Genomic DNA, 21,626 nt, shown 5'->3' with positions numbered 1-21,626 from the left:
ACAAACCTTAACCCTTTACTTTAACCATTCTGGATCAGAAGGTGGACAGCCTAGCAGTTAGAGCGTAACCGAAAGGTTAACCAAAACCTTAACCTTCTAAATTTGACATTTGGAGAAACGTGAATAAATGTCTAATTCTGCAGTGAGACTGTGAGAGCTTGTTGTGTTATAAATTATACTAGGCTAATGGTTTATTCCCAATATAATTTCTAGTAATCTTCTCACCATTCATAGAGTGACTAACTCAAAATGTCAAATGCTCTGTCATATTGACCAACATTTATCATCTTTACACACGATTAATATGGAACGAAAAATCATGTTGTCCCTCATTTCTTGTTGTGTTGTATAAATGATAGAATATAAAACAACTGAAATTTGGGTAAGAAACATGTTAGCATTTAATGCAACCCCATTTGAAGGTCCATGGATCTGACTGCATCGCTGCTTCCAGTCACGCTATGTACAGTACACAGTGTTCTCAGTTCACAAGAAAGAAAATACACACTGAATTAACATGTGCCTTACATTAACATAGACATGTGCTTCTTTAATAAAATAAGCAGCCCATTTCCTTTTTCCTTTGCAAATGAAAGAATTCTGTACCTTTTGTAGCCAATTTGCATTTTTCCATGCTTTTACACACACACGATAACACGCACTATACACACACATACATGTATTTTGTGTTGTAGATATGTGGTATTGGAATAGAGGCCGGAGGGCACACATTTAATGTGTTGTGAAATCTGTTGTGAAATGTAATGTGATGTTTCAATCGTAAATAACTGCCTTAAAGGAAAACTCCACCCAAAAACTATATTTTGGTATTTGTTTCAATAGTCCATTGTTGACATGGTCCCAAAATGTTTTGCTTGTCAGCAATCAAGTTTCCAAGATATGTAACGTTCAAAAAACAGAAATCGTCCCTGTATAATGTATTTTGCATCATATAATGCAAAACGTAGCACCATATGATGCAAAATGCATCACATGGAGATGATTTCTGTATTTTGAACGTTACATATCTTGGAAACTTGACTGCTGACAAGCAAAACATTTTGGGACCATGTCAACAATGGACTATTGAAACAAATACCAAAATATAGTTTTTGGGTGGACCCCAGGAAGAGTAGCAGATGCCTTGGCAGCAGCTAATGGGGATCCATAATAAATACAAATACACCACACACACACACAAACAAGCTCTCACAGTCTCACTTCAGAATCCAACGTTTGTCCATAAACGTACAATTTCGAAGGTTAAGTTTAGGCATTCATTCCGAAAGGTTAAGGTAAGGGTTAAGGTTTGGGACAGGATTAAAACCCCAAAATAAAAATGAGTGCCTAGGACTGGGAAACCGACCCTCGGAGCCGGAGCTCGCATCTTATGCCCATCCGCCATCCCTGTCCACGACGCCATAGCAAACCGCCGGTCTGCTTGACAGTAATAGCGATTACCGTTGCCCCTAGTGGCCGTTTTATAAAGTAATCTCCTGATAAGGAGAGAAACCTGGGAGGACGTCGAATTTCACCTTGGCTCTTGAGCATGTGAGCGCACGCACACACACACACTTTGGTATCTCAGGTCAGAGCCTTAACAACCCTAATTGTCTATCAATGAGTCCCCTAATTTAAAAAGCAACATGGCGGATCAACCCAAATAGATATTGCCTGGTTGTGTCTTATCTCTCCCCCTGCTATGGCTTTTAGAGTCAAGAGTGAAGAGGGAGGAAGAGGCAGATGCAAAGTGCTTGTATAGGCCGGGCAGAGTACCAGCCCTGAGCACTCCACTCCGCTTTATTGTGTAGGTGCTGTGAAATACAGGTCTTCATTAGGGGCCTGCCTGGACAGGAGAACCGCCAAGGGGCTTTTGTGAGCGTGAATCACAGAGGTTTATGTGTCTTTTGTGTCGCTAACACTCCACTACGTCAGACGGAGTCCGTTTTAGTGCAAGCCTTTATGGGCCCAAATTGCTCCTGAATAGGACAGGCAAGCACTTTAAAAGGCACTCACCTTCCTCTCACCCCTTTTAACTTATTAACTTACATTAACTCATTTTAACCTGTCAGGGGCCTCGTGCCTGAGATCCCCGCTGCTTGCAAATAAATGATGGTCGCAGTAAATAAAGTGAGTGTGTAGGTGAGGCACAAAATGTGTTTACCTCGGCTTGAATCAACACACTCAAGCTTTTTACTTCCCCATCCATGTTAATGAAGCCCGTCTCCGTTTGGACTGCGTTGATCCCTCTTTAATGCACTCCGCTGGTTTTTACAGCACAATCAAACGCTAATTAAGAACTGGGTAGGGTGGAGGGGGGGGGGGATCTTACAGAGAGCGATCATAAAGGCGTTCTGTGTTTCCATGGTGCAGTCACGCAGAGAGCAGAGAGAAGAGACACGGGCAGGAGAGAGGAGAGGGAGAACGCACCTGGCTGCATGCTGCTCCTCAAAAACCCGGGGTTTGGTAACACTTCACATGAAATTGTACTTTCTAAATGATTTATACACCCGTCATAATGGGAAAGTTGATATGCTACAATAAAATAAAATAAATTCAAATGCAACTACTTGGATTTTGTTTTTCTTCTACATTGAACGTATAGCTCATGAGACTGGGTTGCTCTATCACTTCATGGACATTTCCATCAGTGTGTGTGTGTGCATGGGCCGCCGCGCACAAACACGTGCATGTGCACGCATTCCATCAAACCCCCCCCCCCCCCCCCCCCCCCCTTATTCTTACAGAACATGTTCCTCCCCTACTCGTCTCCACACGGCAGATAGATATGTGCGAATGCAACGAAAAGTAACAGCGGGAAAATCTAAAGTAGTGAAAGCCTGAATGTGTCTTGTGGTCCTAACAAGGAGCTGATTGAACATTTCTGCGGGGGGACATGTAGTTCATTAGGCTCCACGCTTCAGAGCAGCATTTAAAATAAACTTCAGTGCAGGAAAAAAATCTAATTACAATGAAAGGAGAGACACAATAATCAGTGAAGCATCCATTTAAGACTAATCACCACAATCACCATCCCCGGGGGTCCCCTGGTTACAGACAGAGATAGGTTTGGGGCAGAAGATTGTATTTGGTGTAGATATGTCATTTTCCACTTACCTCCAACACACAGTATTCATTACACCCTATTCTGTTATCGCGCTTCTATTACTGTTCCACTTTACCTCACAAATGAATAAAATCAACATTTAAGTATTATGGTTTGTAAATTGTCTACGTATTGCCTAAAAGTGTGAGTTCTTGTTTGCAACTATTTCCCTTGATTTCTTATCATATTTAGGAGAAATCAATGTGGGGAGTCTTGCTAAAACAAATGCAATTGAAAGAGAGGGACATTCAACGTACAGCGTCAAATACAGCTGCTGTAATAGATGGCTTGATGTACAGCTAGAATGAGTGGATGGAACGATAAGGAAACGCTTTGAAGTTGGTGAGGAAAGAAGAGCAGGAGGTCTGACTGTGAGGAAGGCGTCTGGAGAGGAGGCCCCGTTTCTGTTAGTGTACGGATGAAGATCTAAAAAAGGTTAAAACATCACCTTTCAGTCCAGGTTTAGGCTTTGAAATGGCCCCATATTATACCGTATATTACTGATATACAAAGGTGCGCTAGTGCAAGCTGCTAGTGAAGGTGTCTTTGAATTGTACTGTGTGTGTGTGTCTGCACATCTGTCTCCCTGTCATCAGATGAGGAAGGCAGAGGGAGACACTGTGGTTAATTAGAAGTGCCTTCTCTGCTCAGGTCAGGCAGCCGTTTCCTTTACTGTCTGTCCGGGACCCTTTCTAGCCATCCTTCAACCCCCCCCACTACCCCACCCCTCCCTCCCTCCCTCCCTCCCTCTGGCAATAAGAAAGGTGTTTCCTTAACTGGAAGCCTCTCTTTACCTCCTTCTGCCCCCCATTCATCCATCCATCCAGCAATAAGACTGGCGTTTCTTTTATCGGGACCTTTCTCCTTCCATCCCCCCCCCCCCTTCTCCCCGTCCTCAGACACCACGAAGAGTCCATATTAACAGGCCCATCATGTCACCGCTCTGCCGCCCTGAGAGAGCACAAAATCAAGCTGTCACCACCGACCAGAGGGGAGAGGAGGGAGAGAGGCAGCCCCCCCCCCCCCCCAGTCCATTATAGCTGGTGCCAACCTGGGAGAAGGATCAGACACACAGGGAGGCTACACACGCATCCACACTGCCACTGTAGCAACGCCTACAAGCTAGACTAGCGGTTGTGTGTGTGTTCGCTTAGTTTGTCTACCTCAGTCTATATACAATTTCTTATGAGGGCTAACACTCAGTCAAAGACATTGAATACAAGACCATGAAGGCTCGGTTGAGCTATTCTCCGTGTCGTTTCCAATCCTCTAGCTACAATCACATAACTCAGCCGCTGCCTACATCAAATTAGGAAGACGACTAAACTTTGAGATAGTAGATGTGGCGCTGTTGCCGTGGTGATCACAACAAGGAGACAAACAGCCACCGACACCTGGTATAATTAGGACTCTGATTACGTTCCAGTAATCAGAGTCAGACCATGTAGCTGGTCAGATGAAAACCATTATCAACTTAACTATCGTAGTTAAGTCGCTATCCTGCTTAAATTTAGCCACTCTCCAAAAATAACTGTTCGTTTTATTGAGATGAAGAGAAATAAATCAAATGAAAAAGAAAAAATGTAGAACATTAAATCACTACTTAGACTGTGTCCTGCTTGTTTGTAATAGTGTTTGTAATATGCCATTAGAGTTACAGCAGACAAAGAAGAACATGCCTTTCTCACCTACATGTACAGAAGGTATGATTATTTAAATCGGGAAGAAGCGTCCAGAGAATCCGGTCATGCAGCCATTCTGATTAATTAAATGAACATGGGTGTGGTAGTCCACCACCTTGCTAGTTGAGTTAGCTTTATTTGGTTGTTATCACATGATAAATGACTACTCTTTTTCTCCCATATTTCATGATTTGTGTTTTAATGGGAAATACCAATCTAGTCAATGTACAGATAGATGTAAGGTCCTCTCAAACACACACACACCCTCCATTAGTCAAACAACTCCACCACTAAGACACTCTTTTCTACACCACACCTAATGACTGAACGCGAAGGGAAATTGTATTCACAGTACTTAAGCGGGCTTACACAGTCTTGTGACCCGCAGTCAATCCCAGTTCAAACTCAGTCGCTCACACACAGCAGATTCCTATAAGTTGCTAATAAAGTGAATTTGAACATGAGAGCATCTTAGAAACACATTCATCATAACAACACTGTGACTATCTTCATAGTGGGAGAAATATGGTTCAGCCTCACTGGGTCCGTGTACGAACCAACAGTCTGCCAGTGTTTGAAGAATATAGCTGATTTATAGAGCAACTCTAAAACCAACTATAAACCGACCGTGGTACTTATAGTCCTGATAGCATGCCTAATGTTCGACAGAATAGATAGAATGGGTTGTTATGTGTTCCAGCCTAATGGTCTAGTTCCATTAGGACCAACAGAGTGGTGATGGAGGTGTGTTTGTGAAGACGACGGCAGAGTGAAACACATTCGTCCCTCGCTGCCCGAGTCGGTGTGTATCAGCATCAGACCGTTCCCTCTCTAAATGTGACATAAAAACGTCACCATACCGGGAGTGTAAAAGCTCCAGATTTATATGCCAACGCGCGTGTGTTTGTAGCTCAGTGTGAGCTGTAAGTTACGGCTGCAGTAGGCCTTAACGGCTTGCGTCATAATGGAAGATCAAGCCTTTTTCCCACAGTTGCCAGCTACAGTAGCAGCACCCTGTCCGTGCAAGGGGAAGACTGCATTAGTGTGTGTTAGTACCGTTTATATTTTAGTGCATATGTGTGTACGTGCAGCGGGGTATACGTATGTAGAGGTGGGAATGCGGCCTGTCGTGTGTGTATCTACTGTCGAGGTGTGTGTGTATGATGTGCCATGGTGTGTGTTTGTGCTGGGAACAGCTGGCAGGGGGAATGGGTACGTAGGGAGAGGTGGTGGATGCTAGCGGTGCAGTGCTGACAGATGATCTGACAGGTGTTCTCTACAGCCCTCGGAGACACCTCGCTTATGAGCCGGAAAACACGGCCAGAAGCAAACCACACACTTCGCCCATACTCAACACACTCAGCAACACCTCACCCAAACCCAACACACACTATACTCGGACCCAAAACGCAGCCAGAAACAAACCACAAATGCACACAGCACCGTAATCCGACCCAACAGGCTAGAGCTGCCGCTTTCAAAGGAGCGTCACGCTAATCCGAACGCTTCTATGAAATCCCGTGATACTCTGCAGCGAACCATCAAAACAGGCAAAGCGTCAATACAGGACTAAGATCCACTCCGTCGGATGTGGCAGGGCTTGCAAACTACTACGAATTACTAAGGGAAACCCAGCCGCAAGCTGCTCAGTGACGCAAGCCTACCAGAGGAGCTAAATGCCTTCTATGCTCACTTCAAAGCAAGCAACATTGAACCATGCATGTGAGCACCATCTGTTCCGGACGACTGTGTGATCACGCTCTCAGTAGCCAATGTAAGATCTTTAAACAGGTTAACATTCAGACAGATTACCAGGATGCGTACTCAGAACATGCGTTGATCAGCTGGCAAGTGTCTTCACTGAGACTTTCAACCTGTCCCCAAGAACGGGCTCGGTACCGGTACTTCTTGTATATAGTCTTGTTACTACCTGGTACCCCTGCACATTGGCTCGGTACTGGTACTTCTTGTTTATAGTCTCGTTACTGTTATTTTATTGTGTTTCTATTTCTTTTTTTATATTTAGCAAATTGTACTTTTTAACTCTGCATTGTTGGGAAAGGGCTCGTAAGTACGCATTTCACGGTAAAGTCTACACCTGTTGTATTCGGTGCATGTGACAAATACAATTTGATTTGACACTGCACACAAAGCCACGACACAGTAACACAGTAACACTGCATCCTAATCCAACCCACACAGACACACCGCTGCACAATCCCAAGACACAGCCAGTAACAATGCACTCCAATGCACCGCAACCCAACCCACTATAAAGTAACCCTACACACGAACAGACTGCACCACAACTCTACACACCAACCCAAAGCACACGCACCGCCATCAAGAGACAACCACTGTTCGTTCACTTAACCATTTTTAATAAATTCAGTTCATTTCACCAATAGTGATACAGACCTCAATGATTGATGAACACATTTTTGGTTACCTAAAAAACATAACTTTCTTCATTTATAAAGGCACTTCACAGGTGTTGCTCCGTTGGAAACGATATAAGGGTTTGGAATGGATGAGGCACAGTAATAGTGGAATTTTTTACATTGTCACACCAGATAGGTGGGGTGAAATGTGTTTTACAGGGTCAGCCATAGTAGTACGGTGCCCTAGGAGCAAATTAGGGTTAAGGGCACATCAAATATTTTTCACCTTGTTGGCTTGGGGTATTCCAACCAGCGGCCTTTTGGTTAGTAGCCCAACGCTCTAAACGCTAGGCTACCTTCAGCTAAAAAGAAAAGCACTATCTTGTTTATATCAATGTCATACACTATATAGCATCACGGTAGTTCATTCGTCTTGGCTTTTGGCTCTTGAAACGCTTCAGGAGGTTTCAAATTCCAATAACAGTATTTAAATAAGGCTATAAGGAATCTAGGAGTGCTTTTCTCGAAGCAATAAAAAAAAAAACGTTTCTGGAGACGATCTGAGATCTCCTTGCCTGCATGTATGTAAGTGGGTATTTGTGTGACAGAGAATGCAAGAGAGAAAGAAAAATGAAAGATCGGGAGAGAGAAAGACATTTGGATGAATGAGTTGGAGATATTTTTCTCGGTGTGTTGGAGTACTGGGGCTAGGGAGGGGCGCTCTAGGCCTGGGCCAGGGCCCATTTCAGGTCTCGGAGCAGCATGGGACCCATGACACTCTTCTCTGTGTTGATGGTGATCAGGGCTGTAGACTCCCCCCTCAGCTCTACCGTCACCAGCACCACAGCTCCACTACTGGCCGTCTTACCAGCAAACCTACAGGGAACAGGAGATCGGAGACTGGGTTACAACACTGACTGGATTACAGGACTGACTGGATAAAGGGTTACAGGGCAGCACGACCAAATAGATATATGAGAGAGGGTTACAGAACAGGTAACAGGACAGACTAAATACATGAGAAGTGGTTACAGGAATGAGTAGATACAGGGTAACATGACTGACTGGATACAAGAAAGAGAGAATTACTGAACACACATTTAGTCTTTAATCTGGGGCTAGTACTCCAAGTTCAGAGACCAAAGTAAAGGCTGAATAGCTGACCTATAACTAAACTGCATGAAATGCAAAATCAATGTGGGTGCCAGCTGCCTATGCACACCGAGCCCGTCATAAATCCTCAACTAAGAAACATTCCAAAAAACATGACAAATCCTGCAATTACACAGCATTAGTAAGAAGGTGTGTGAGTGAGTGGGAGAAGAGAGAGAGAGAGAGAGAGACAGGAGAGAGAGAGAGAGAGACAGTCTATTATCCAGCTAACTAAAAAGCCATTAGGGAGGAGACACACCATTCTGTCAATCAAACACATTCACCCCTTTTTCCCCCAGTGAGAGTGTGTGGAATCTGAGACCAGGGTGTGGGCCCCTGAGGAACAGCCCCCACCCCTCCTTCCCCCTGGGAGAATTCTCAGCAGCCCAGTTTCCTAGGACACCAGCCCCGCAGACAGGGGACCAAAATAGGGTGCACATGGTGCCCATTGAGGGTGCTAACAAGAGCCAAGCAGGGGCCCTGACCCGGGGTGACCCAGCCCCTATTTAGGGTGACAGGCCTGGGCTGAGCCCCCTCTCTCCTGTTCCCTCTGGTCCTCTGGAGCCCCACGTGGATGACAGGCTGACACCACCCAGCCATCTGCCTCCGTTTAGCACTACATCCCTGGGACAAAGACCCCCTGCGTGCCCCTGGTTAGGCCTCACAAATAACCGTTCTTAGGACTGACAACCAGCCCACAAAGACCCTCCTTCAGGCCTGATAATACTCCAGTAAAGAGCAGAGGAGAGAGGAGCCCCTCACAGCAGATCGAGCTGGAGCAGAGCCTGTAGGCAGGACCAGGGGTCACCAGCTGTCATCGTCTCCGGGTACAGATAAACGGCACGACCACCAATTAACACACACTGTGGCACGCACACACGCACACAGTAGTGTGTCTGGCTGTGCCTCTGGGGAGTGGCTAAATTACCATCAACAGAAGAGAGGGAGTTTATCAGGCAGCTCTCAGTCCTCTCAGACTTAATTAAAATATTAGCCACTTCAACAGGATACACACTCCACTGAAAACACCACTAATCCCTCGCCCATCTTGCCCTTGCCCCTGCCCCTCTTGCCCTCGTCCCCTCCCTCCCTCTCCACTCTTTTCTCTTATTGTTAAATATTAAGTATTAGCCAAAAAGTGTGATGTAAGTTCAGCAGTTGTATAGGCCTCAATATGTAATTTTGCCAAATGTGTTATTTATCACAGGACATCACATGTAATTGCACAAACGAGCGTTTTTAAAAGTCCTACCTAGCCACTGTGTTCTGTGCTTTAGCCTCTTTCCATGCCAGCAGCCTGAGGTGTGTGTGTGTGTGGTGTGTGGTCCCTGTGGCTTTGTTAATGGGTTTAGGATATAAATCTATCATTAACACTAACACTGCCCCGAGGCTGCTCTTTGAGGCTGCTCTCTCTCTCTCTCTCTGGAGACACTGGTTGGAACACTGCAGCCCAGGGAAGACTGTGTTGGATTTGTCACTGGATGGTGTGTACTTCTAAGAGAGTTTGGTTTGTGTGTGTGTGTGTGTTCTCTGTACAGGTCAGTTTGGTAGTGGTGGACAATTAGTTGATCCATTAGTTCTGTGCTGAAGGCCTCAGGGCAGGATGCTGCCTGGTTCTGATTTCACACACACACACACACACGACTAGAGGAGAAAAATCATAACGGGGCACACACAGTGGAGACCCGAGGAGCATCCATTTACAAACCAGACGTGACCCAACTCTTTACTTACACACACAACCACAGAGAGAGCGATCAGCGGGGGTGATAGTGGTCTAAACCAGGTCATTGGTATGCCCGTGCTCTCTTCAGGCAGGCGTGTGTGGGTCTAAACACGGGATTAATTGCAGCGTATGAAAAGAAAATCATAACCCCTGGACTTAGAGGGGAGATTGGCATCGATCGCCAGGCTGCCGCTAAGCATCACTCTCCAATTATCTGTGTTTCTCCTCAGTGGAAAGAGCCTCACCCTGTTGCCATCTGCCTCCCCTGCACCTCCATCCCTCCATTCTCCTCCGCCTGCAAAACACTAAGTGGGCTTCACCTTTACATTCAACCTTAGGCTGGGTCAGGAAGAACAAGGTTCAGTCTGCCACCCACCACAACCAACTGGCTCTGATATACTTAACAATTATGCCTGGTTGGATTTATATAGAGCTCTTGCAAGTGCTCAAAGCGCTTTGCATTTTGTGGATATATTCAACCCCCCAAAAAACATATGGTGTTTTGACTGGTTAGTTAGTGGTCAAACAGAAATATCCTATCTTAATCCTGTGGTCAGACAGACCGCGGCTGCCTGGTGGACTAAACTAGGCCCTCCCTGGTTAAAACCATTAACGCGGTCCCAGCCACCCCACACTCTGTCCTGACTAAGCGTAGCTGGGGTTCACTGGCCACGTGATCCGACAAGTGTCCAAGACCAAGTGTCCTTCAGCAGGGTGGTCAGATCAGACCAGCTACAGCCAGACTCCTACTGTTATTAGAGAGCAGGACACTTCACAGGACACTGCCAATAAGGTCACTGACTGACCACACCACGGGCCCATATGGACACACCACTAGATGGAGGGAGGGAGATGAGGAAAAAGAAAAGGGAGAGAAAGTAGTGTCCACTTCACAAGGACAGATGTGTTAACTAATGCAGAGCTGGGGTTGGGGAGAGAGAGTACTCACACATACATTGTAATTGGTTATGTTCATAAATAACCATTGCTACCACTGTTTTCAGGGGTTCACAGCAAAGCTGTGAATACCTATTGTTATTTTCTGTGGAATTTATTTTCTTTACACGGTCAAATAACTAATATGCCACAAAGAAAGTAGAGGCCATAAGCAATTTGGTCAAAAAGAATGGCACCGATTGGCCTACAGGGGGAGCTGTTATAACAAGCCGCACTTAAACCATCATATCCGTCACATCGTTTGACCTAGACTTAAAACTTTGTATGTAGGGGTCTTTCCTCATGCTGAACGAACTTGCCTCAAGGACCCATAAGGTCTGCCAGGATGGAGGAAAGTCGATCTTGGACATTTTTGAAAACCTTTGGAAAAACGTCTCATGAACCATAAGTCCAAATAACACAAATTTGGTATGTAGGCCCGTGGTACGTCTCTTAACTTCGAGATAAGCTAAGGTATTGATTAACCAGGAAATCCGATTTCACATTTCCATTGAAATCCTTTGTAAATCCCCTCCACAATGTTCTATCAACTTGAAACTTTTTAAGGTCATCAATACATTATGATAAGTTTGGCAATGATACCTTTAAAAAAATGAAGGAAACTATGAACAATTCACTGTTTAGACTATGTAACATTAATGCTTAAAATAATCATAAAACATTTCTCATTGACTGAAAGTCAGATTCACTCCAAATTTGGTATTTTGACTCAATACATTCAAAGATGGTCACACTATACCTGCAGATGCATATTAGCCATATGTTAAAATATACAAAAATCCTTATTCTCATGAACCATAGGTCCAAAATGACAGCAAAATTGTCTTAAACTTAGTTTGAGAAAAGCTAAGGGATTGGTCAAAAGATGGCTGAATTACTGACAAATAAAAATATAATTTTTACACGTCCAGTAAATTAATCCACTCCAGTGGCCTATCAACTTGAAATCACTATAATGAACCACACCGAATTTGGTATTGACATAAGACAAGGAAACTATTAACGACTCATTCTTTGCATCTGTAACGCTGATGCTCAAAATAACCTTCTCCTCGTGAACCGCACGTCAGATTCACTTCAGATTTTGGATTTAGAGACTCATTTCATCAGTCTTTAAAAGGGATACTTCGGGATTTTGGCAGTGAGGCCCTTTATCTACTTCCCCAGAGTCAGATGAACTTGTGAATACCATCTCTCTGTGTCTAGTATAAAAAAGGAAGTTCGAGGCGGTTTCGCGAGCCGATGCGAACTAGCATTAGCGCAATGACGACGTCTACGGGTATCTGCTAGCCTGCAGACGCCCGTAGACATGCTAGCAGACGCCCGTAGACATGCTAGCAGACGCCCGTAGACATGCTAGCAGACGCCCGTAGACATGCTAGCAGACGCCCGTAGACATGCTAGCAGACGCCCGTAGACATGCTAGCAGACGCCCATAGACATGCTAGCAGACGCCCATAGACATGCTAGCAGACGCCCATAGACATGCTAGCAGACGCCCATAGACATGCTAGCAGACGCCCATAGACATGCTAGCAGATACACTACATGACCAAAAGTATTGGGACACCTGCTTGTTGAACATCTCATTCCAAAATCATGGGCATTCAATCAAATGTATTAATAAGCCCTTTTAACATCAGCAGATGCCAAAGTTCTATACAGAAACCCAGCCATAAACCCCAAACAATGCAGATGTAGAAGCACGGTGGCTAGGAAAAACTCCCTAGAAAGGCAGAAACCTAGAGAGGAACCAGGCTCTGAGGGGTTGTCAGTCCTCTTCTGGCTGTGCCGGGTGGAGATAGCACATGACCATTAAGGCCAGATTGTTCTTCAAGATGTTTAAAAGTTCATGACGACCAGCAGGGTCATTCAGAGGTCAAGACAGGAGGAGCGAAAGAGAGAGAGTCAAAAACAGCAGGTCAGGGACAAGGTAGCACGTCCGATGAACAGGTCAGGGTTCCAGTAAATATGAAGTTGGTCACCCCTTTGTCACTATAATAGCATCCACTCTTCTGGGAAGACTTTCCACTAGCTATTGGAAAATTTCTGCGGGGACTTGCTTCCATTCAGCCACAAGCGCATTAGTGAGGTTGGGCACTGATGTAGGAAGATTAGGCCTGGCTCACAGTCAGCATTCCAACTCATTCCAAAGTTGTTTGATGGGGTTGAGGTCAGGGCTCTTCGCAGGCCAGTCAAGTTCTTCTACACTGTTTGGACCTCTCTTTGTGCACGGGGGCATTGTCATGCTGAAACAGGAAAGGGCCTTCCCCAAACTGTTGCCACAAAGTTGGAAGCACAGAATCGTTTAGAATGTCATTGTACACTGTAGCGTTAAGATTCCCCTTCACTGGAACTAAGGGGCCTAACCCGAACCATGAAAAACAGCCCCAGACCATTATTCCTCCACCAAACTTTATAGTTGGCACTTTGTATTGGGGCAGGTAGCGTTATCCTGGTATCCGCCAAACCCAGATTTGTCCATCAGATGGTGAAGCATGATTAATCACGCCAAAGAACGTGTTTCCACTGCTCCAATGGCGTCGAGCTTTACACCACTCCAGCCGACGCTTGGCATTGTGCCTGGTGATCTTAGGCTTGTGTGCGGCTGCTTGCCCATGGAAACCCATTTCATGAAGCTCCCGACAAACAGTTCTTGTGCCGATTTTACTTCCAGAGGCAGTTTGGAACTTGGTAGTGAGTGTTGCAACTGAGGACAGACGATTTTTAACGCGCTACACGCTTCAGCACTCTGTGGTCCCGTTCTGGGAGCTTATCTGGCCTACCACTTCGCAGCTGAGCCGTTGTTGCTCCTAGACGTTTCCATTTCACAATACAGGCACTTACAGTTGACCGGGGCAGCTCTAGCAGAGCAGAAATTTGACAAACTGACTTGTTGGAAAGGTGGGATCCTATGATGGTGCCACGTTGAAAGTCACCGAGCTCTTCAGTTCGGCCATTCTATTACCAATTGTCTATGGAGATCGCATGGCTGTATGCAAAATTTTATACACCTGTCAGCAACGGGTGTGATTGAAATAAACGAATCCACTAATTTGAAGGGGTGTCCACATACTTTTGTCTATATAGTGTACCCATAGACTTCCAGTCATTGCGCTAACACTAGTTAGCAATTGCGCTAGTTAGCAATTGCGCTAGTTACCAACTTCCTTCAAACTGCACGCATAGACATATAACATGGTATCCATCCTCATTGCCAAAATCCCATAGTATCCCTTAAATGGTTTAGATAAATGTTGATGCGGCATTCAAATATGGCCGCACTGTACCTATAGATTTAGCATATAGACTCAATGAATTAGCCTCTAAAAGAACTTGAGAATCATTAGTTGCCGCATTTTTTAAAAACGGCCACGCTACACCACACCAGGGCTATAAGAACTGAACCAACGGACATGGGGCCATGAAATTTGGTATGTAAACGTCCTTAGAAGCTGTGCGAATAGAAAAGTCTCCGCAACCTTAGGATTGGCACCAGTGGCATAATATAGTCACACCCTTTAAGAAATGAACCATAATGTGTGCTATTCTCACCTTGTTGCCTCTGGACAAATTGCCTTGAGAAATTCTGGAGAATCCCAATTGCCTTAACTAAAAGGGTGTGGTGTATACACTTACCTGTTGTGTATTTCAATTTGCACATCACAATCAATACAATTCCTAAACCTTACCCAATTCACGGTAACACAGGTAACTACATGACGGACACGCTCAAATGCACAAGGAGACAAGAACAAAACTGTTAAAATAATTCTAAATTCACAAATCATATTTGGTACGTAGATCTCTAATGAGTTTATTTTATTAAAGTCCCATAATTCAAAGATGACCGCAATACAGTGGCTTTGGAAAGTATTCAGACCCCTTCACTTTTTCCACTTTGTTACAGCCTTATTCTAAAATGGATTAAATACCCCCCCCCCTAATCAATCTACACACAATACCTCATAATGACAATGCAAAAACAGGTTTAGACATTTTTGCAAATGTTAAATATTTAAAATAAAAAACCTGATAACATTTACGTAAGTATTCAGACCCTTTACTCAGTAGTTTGTTGAAGCACCTTTGGCAGCCTCGAGTCTTCTTGGGTATGACTCTACAAGCTTGGCACACCTGTATTTGGAGAGTTTCTCCCATTCTTCTCTGCAGATCCTCTCGAGCTCTGTCAGGTTGGATGGGGAGCGTCGCTGCACAGCTTTTTTCAGGTCTCTCCAAAGATGTTCAATCGGGTTCAAGTCCGGGTTCTGGCTGGGCCACTAAAGGACATTGAGGCTTGTCCCGATGCCACTCCTGCGTTGTCTTGCCTGTGTGCTTAGGGTCGATGTTCTGTTGGAAGGTGAACCTTCGATCCAGTCTGAGATTTTGGGTTCTCTATCTTTGGGATCTCTCTGTACTTTGCTCCATTCAGCTTTTCCTCAATCCTGATTAGTTTCCCAGTCCCTGCTACTGAAAAACATCCCCACAGCATGATGCTGCCACCATCATGCTTCACCGTACTGAACCTGGTGCCAGGTTTCCTCCAGACGTGAAGCTTGGCATTCAGGCCAAAGAGTTCAATCTTGGTTTCATCAGACCAATCTTGTTTCTCATGGTCTGAGTCCTTTTGGTGCCTTTTGGCAAACTTCAAGCGGGCCGTCATGTGCCTTTTACTGAGGAGTGGCTTCGGATTGGCCACTACCATAAAGGCCTGATTGTTGGAGTGCTCCAGAGATGGTTGTCCTTCTGGAAGGTTCTACCATCTCCACAGAGGAACTCTGGAGCCCTGTCAGAGTGACCATCGGGTTCTTGGTCACCTCCCTGACCAAGGCCCTTCTCCCCCGATTTCTCAGTTTGTCCGGGCAGCCAGCTCTAGGAAGAGTCTTTGTGGTTCCAAACCGCTTCCAATTAAGAATGATGGAGGCCACTATGTTCTTGGGGACCTTCAATGCTGCAGAAATGTTTTGGTACCCTTCCCCAGCTCCGTGCCGACACAATCTTGTCTCGGAGCTCTACAGATAATTCCTTCGACCTCATTACTTGGTTTTTGCTCTGACAACTTTGGGACCTTATATAGACAGGTGTGTGCCTTTCCAAATCATGTCCAATCAATTGAATTTACCACAGGTGGACTACAATCAAGTTGTAGAAACATCAAAGGTCATCAACGGAAACAGGATGCACCTGAGCTCAATTTCAAGTCTCATAGCGAAGGGTCTGAATACCTATGTAAATAAGGTATTTCAGTATTTTTTTAAATGATTATTAATACATTTGCAAAAATGTTTTACTCAATTTTAGAATAAGGCTGTAAAGTAACAATTTGGAAAACGGTAAGGAGTCTGAATATTTTCCGAATGCACTGTATACCAATACACTAACATTGAAAATATTTCACAAATCTTAATCTAAACCATTAGTCAAATTTACCCCAGAATTGGTATATAAACTCAATACTTTAAGAATGATTAACTGCTTCATCAAACCTACAGGCCAAACTTAACTTGCATCATCCTTGTGGTATTGAGAGAAACACGGTAACACTTTCACTGATTGCACATTAAGGAAGATAGTTCCTATATGATAGTGCTTGCTTTGTTATCCAAATGATATATTTTTTCCTTTGTCATCCTGTGAATCCCGTTCATTGCAGCTCACAGCTATATTTATTATTTGGTTGCACATTCAGCAATAAAGTTCACAAACCCAACACAAATTAGACGCCGCAGAATAATAAAACAAATATTATTACGCCATGAAAGTTCTTTAGACTGCAAATTGTTGGTATTACAAGTGCTAATCAAATAACGATGACAGTTATGATTATTTAAATAATGGAATAACATATTGAACATCCTCATTCATTTAAGACTAATAGGACAAAAAGTTTATTTGTATTTAACTTGGTATATCAGTCATCACCAAATGGAAACAAAACTGGATATATGAATAGATTATATTGAAGCAAAGCGAAAACATAGCTTACAATTCCAAAGGTGCACTTTTAAAAATGAAGGTCTCTAACCAACCAAAGCATACAAATACAATCAAATTTGCTTTCAAACTGAGTGAAAAATAGAGCAGATTTATTCTATGCCTCCTGTTTAGACATAAACAAGAACAGCTTTTTCTACATTTGCTTTTCTGCTTGATTTATTGCCAGCCTCCTTTCCAGCAATCAATTGGGCTGTGTTGAAGCGGTGGTTAGGTTTCCTCGCTTACAACAGGGCTGCACCCTGCTGGTGATTAACGGGACTACATGTCTGAGGTAGGTGTGTGTGTGTGTAACACACACACACACCAAAGATAACCTGAGATATGCAGTAAAGTACCCCAAAAGAATATTCAAATAGCCACAACAAATGTAACAGTTTTCTAGCTAATAGCACCACACAATATAAATGGTATCACATGATACCATTTTCAGATCATTATTTCTACATTAAGTCTGAACCTTGACCCCCAGGCATGGATGTTCTGGTGCCCAGGCCAGAGCAGCCTGTCCCTGGGGAGAGGTGGAGAGGGGGTCCTAGTGGAGGTCACCTCCATCACAGTAATATTAATGCAAAGTGACCTCCACAATGAGCTCTCAGCGTCTGTATCCACTCATATCGATCCCTCTCATTCCTACTGTGTGCGTTTGTCAGCATTAGTCTGTGGGTCTGTGTCTGAGCACTAGTAGTTGTGCAGCTTCGACCCACCTATGAGATACCGCCACCCATTTGGGATTTTCAGATCTGAAGGAAACCGTAGATGGCTCCACCTAACCTTACAGTATATACCTGACCCCTTCAGCTCTGCAGACACAGAAGGGGAGACTCTTCGGTAGGCTTTGGCGGTATCCAGATTTTCATATTGTCATTCCATCCTTCTCTCATACAGGAATTTATGGTATTACCGGCATAGGACACAAGGGGGCGCTAAAAACGCTAGGAAATCCCATTAGAACTCTAACAGAATGCTATCCAAATCAGCACAAATGAATAGCAAAATCAGACGCTGTTAGCTAAAGATTTTGCAAAGACAAGCAAATCCAGCTCATAAAGTTATAGCTAGTAGCTACCAAATAAAATGTTCGGTGAGTGTGGTCATTTACAAGAAAAAGTGAACGAGAGAAATTCTGCAAATGAACAAATTAGTGATGCATGCTTTTCTGAAGGAAGGGCAGCATGTGTACACAGAGAACAGAGGAGAAAATAAAACACTAGTTGGAAGCACAGGGGAAAAAATGACAACCTAACCAGAGCTCTTTGACTTCTGGCAGAAAGCCAGAAGATATCTGATGGCAAATATTTAGTAGTGACTTGCATACAAGTGTAACTTCATCATCTCATGTGCGCTGCACAACAGAGACTTACCGATAGAGCTTCAAGTTCCTCGGCGTACACATCACTGACAAACTAAAATGGTCCACCCACACACACACAGTGTGGTGAAGAACGCGCAACAGCGCCTCTTCAACCTCAGAAGGCTGAATATATTTGTCTTGGCACCTAAAACCCTCAAACTTTTACAGATGCACAATTGAGAGCATCCCGTCGGGCTGTATCACCACCTGGTACGGCAACTGCACCGCCCAAAACCGCAGGGCTCTCCAGAGGGTGGTGTGGACTACCCAACGCATCACCGGGGGCAAACTATCTGCCCTCCAAGATACCGACAGCACCCGATGTCACAGGAATGCCGAAAAGATAATCTAGAACAAGAACCACCCGAGGCACTGCCTGTTCACCCCGCTATCATCCAGAAGACGATGTCAGTGCAGGTGCATCAAAGCTGGGACCGAGAGACTGAAAAACAGCTTCTATCTCAAGGCCATCAGACTGTTAAACAGCCATCACTAGCACATTAGAAGCTGCTGCCCTATATACAGTTGAAGTCGGAAGTTTACATACACCTTAACTAAATACATTTAAACTCAGTTTTTCACAATCCCTGACATTTAATCCTGGTAAAATGTCCCTGTCTCAGGTCAGTTAGGATCACCACTTTATTTTAAGAATGTGAAATGTCAGAATAGGGCCTCCAGGGTGGCGCAGTGGTCTAGGGCACTGCATCACAGCACTAGCTGCGCCACCAGAGTCTCTGGGTTCGCGCCCAGGCTCTGTCGCAGCCGGCCGCGACCGGGAGGTCCGTGGGGCGACGCACAATTGGCCTAGCGTCGTCCGGGTTAGGGAGGGTTTGGCCGGTAGGGATATCCTTGTCTCATCGCGCTCCAGCGACTCCTGTGGCGGGCCGGGCGCAGTGCGCGCTAACCAAGGGGGCCAGGTGCACGGTGTTTCCTCCGACACATTGGTGCGGCTGGCTTCCGGGTTGGAGGCGCGCGGTGTTAAGAAGCAGTGCGGCTTGGTTGGGTTGTGCTTCGGAGGACGCATGGCTTTCGACCTTCGTCTCTCCCGAGCCCGTACGGGAGTTGTAGCGATGAGACAAGATAGTAATTACTAGCGATTGGATACCACGAAAATTGGGGAGAAAAGGGGGTTAAAAAAAAAGAAAAAAAAAGAAATGTCAGAATAATAGTAGAGAGAATGATTTACTTCAGATTTTATTTCTATCACATTCCCAGTGGGTCAGAAGTTTACATACACTCAATTAGTATTTGGTAGCATTGCCTTTAAATTGTTTAACTTGGGTCAAATGTTTTGGGTAGCCTTCCAACAAGCTCCCCACAAAGTTGGGTGAATCTTGGCCCATTCCTCCTGACAGAGCTGGTGTAATTGAGTCAGGTTTGTAGGTCTCCTTGCTCGCACATGCTTTTTCAGTTCTGCCCACAAATTGTCTATAGGATTGAGGTCAGGGTTTTATGATGGCCACTCCAATACCTTGTCTTTGTTGTCCTTAAGTCATTTTGCCACAACTTTGGAAGTATGCTTGGGGTCATTGTCCATTTGGAAGACCCATTTGCAACCAAGCTTTAACTTCCTGACTGATGTCTTGAGAAGTTGCTTCAATATATCCACATCATTTTCCTCCTCATGACGCCATCTATTTTGTGAAGTGCACCAGTACCTCCTGCAGCAAAGCACCCCCACAACATGATGCTGCCACCCACGTGCTTCATGGTTGGGATAGTGTTCTTCGGCCTAGAAGCCTCCCTTTTTCCTCCAAACATAACGATGGTCATTATCGGGTTCAAGTCTGGGCTCTGGCTGAGCCACTCAAGGACATTGAGACTTTTCATCAAGGATCTCTCTGTACTTTGCTCCGGTCAGCTTTCCCTCAATCCCGACTAGTCTCCCAACTTGCTCAGTTTAGCCGGGCGGCCAGCTCTGTTATGGTGGTTCCAAACTTCTTCCATTTAAGAATGATGGAGGCCACTGTGTTCTTGGGGAAATTCAATGCTGCAGAAATGTTTTGGTACCCTTCCCTAGATCTGTGCCATGACACAATACTGTCTCTCGGAGCTCTCCAGACAATTTCTTCGACCTCATGGCTTGGTTTTTGCTCTGACATGCACTGTCAACTGTGGGACCTTTAAATAGACAGGTGTGTGCCTTTCCAAATCATGTCCAATAAATTGAATTTAACACAGACGGACTCCAAGTTGTAGAAACATCAAGGATGATAAATGGAAACACCTGAGCTCAATTTCAAGTCTCATAGCAAAGGGTCTGAATACTTAAGTAAATAAGGTATTGCTGTTTTTATTGTTATATTTAAATATTATATATTTTTTTTACTCCTTTTTCTCCCCAATTTCATGATATCCAATTGGTAGTTACAGTCTTGTCCCATCGCTGCAACTCCAGTACGGACTCGGAAGAGGCGAAGGTCGAGAGCCGTGCGTCCTCCGAAACACAACCCTGCCAAGCCGCACTGCTTCTTGACACACTGCTCGCTTAACCTGGAAGCCAGCCGCACCAATGTGTCGGAGGAAACACCGTACAACTGGCGACCGTGTCAGCGTGCATGCGCCGGGCCCGCCACAGGAGTCGCTAGAGCACGATGGGACAAGGACATGTTTTACACATTTGCAAAAATGTCAACAAAAAAATATTTTCACTTTGTCATTACACAATCAACATGTAGATTGATGTGCTAAAAAATTATTTACTCAATTTTTGAGTAAGGCTGTCATGTCACAAAATGTGAAAAATGTCAAGGGGTCGGAATACTTTCCGAATGTATACAGTTTTCCTGCACAAGCCTACAGCTAGGCCTTGGGTCGTATCCATGAAGCGTTTCAGAGTAGAAAATTGGTCTTAAGTGATAACAGGAACATTTTACTCCGACTCTTACGGGTAAAAATAAACAAGAGTCTCACCTAGTCGACAGGTATTATGGAGACCTCATGAGCCATACTAACCGGTGAAAAAGCCACCTTCCAGGCGGGAGTGTGATGAGACTATGGACATGTCCTAAAATCTGGACGAGGGGTTGCGTTGCGCACCGCTTGTCACTCATTGCTTCAAGTCACACCCACCAAACGTTCAAGAAAGCAGAAAAACCTTTTTGGGGAAAACTGCCACGCAGTGTAGAAAACGTTTAAAATCCTGCTTTTAACAACCATTATACTGTATGATTCAGTACAATATGCCTATCACATTATTCAAAATATCAGAATTGGTAAAAAAAAATTAAGAAGGTTATGCATGCCAACATATTAACCAAGAATTAAGAGT

At 44.6% G+C, this 21,626-nt stretch overlaps 1 protein-coding gene across 1 annotated transcript in view; it reads right to left on the bottom strand.

The window, feature by feature from the left end:
• Positions 1-7,148: 7,148 nt before the first annotated feature.
• LOC120020959 (AP-3 complex subunit beta-1-like) overlaps positions 7,149-21,626 on the bottom strand; it is a 56,599-nt gene continuing 42,121 nt past the window's right edge. The window contains exon 27 of the mRNA XM_038964625.1: positions 7,149-8,045. Coding sequence (XP_038820553.1) covers positions 7,892-8,045 — 154 coding nt within the window. The 3' untranslated portion in view covers positions 7,149-7,891. The remainder of the gene's footprint in view (positions 8,046-21,626) is intronic.

The sequence above is a fragment of the Salvelinus namaycush genome, chromosome 26, assembly GCF_016432855.1.
Source record: "Salvelinus namaycush isolate Seneca chromosome 26, SaNama_1.0, whole genome shotgun sequence".
Classification (NCBI taxonomy): domain Eukaryota; kingdom Metazoa; phylum Chordata; class Actinopteri; order Salmoniformes; family Salmonidae; genus Salvelinus; species Salvelinus namaycush.
Note: the sequence above shows the minus strand (reverse complement) of the source record. Positions and strands in the feature narration are given on the sequence as shown.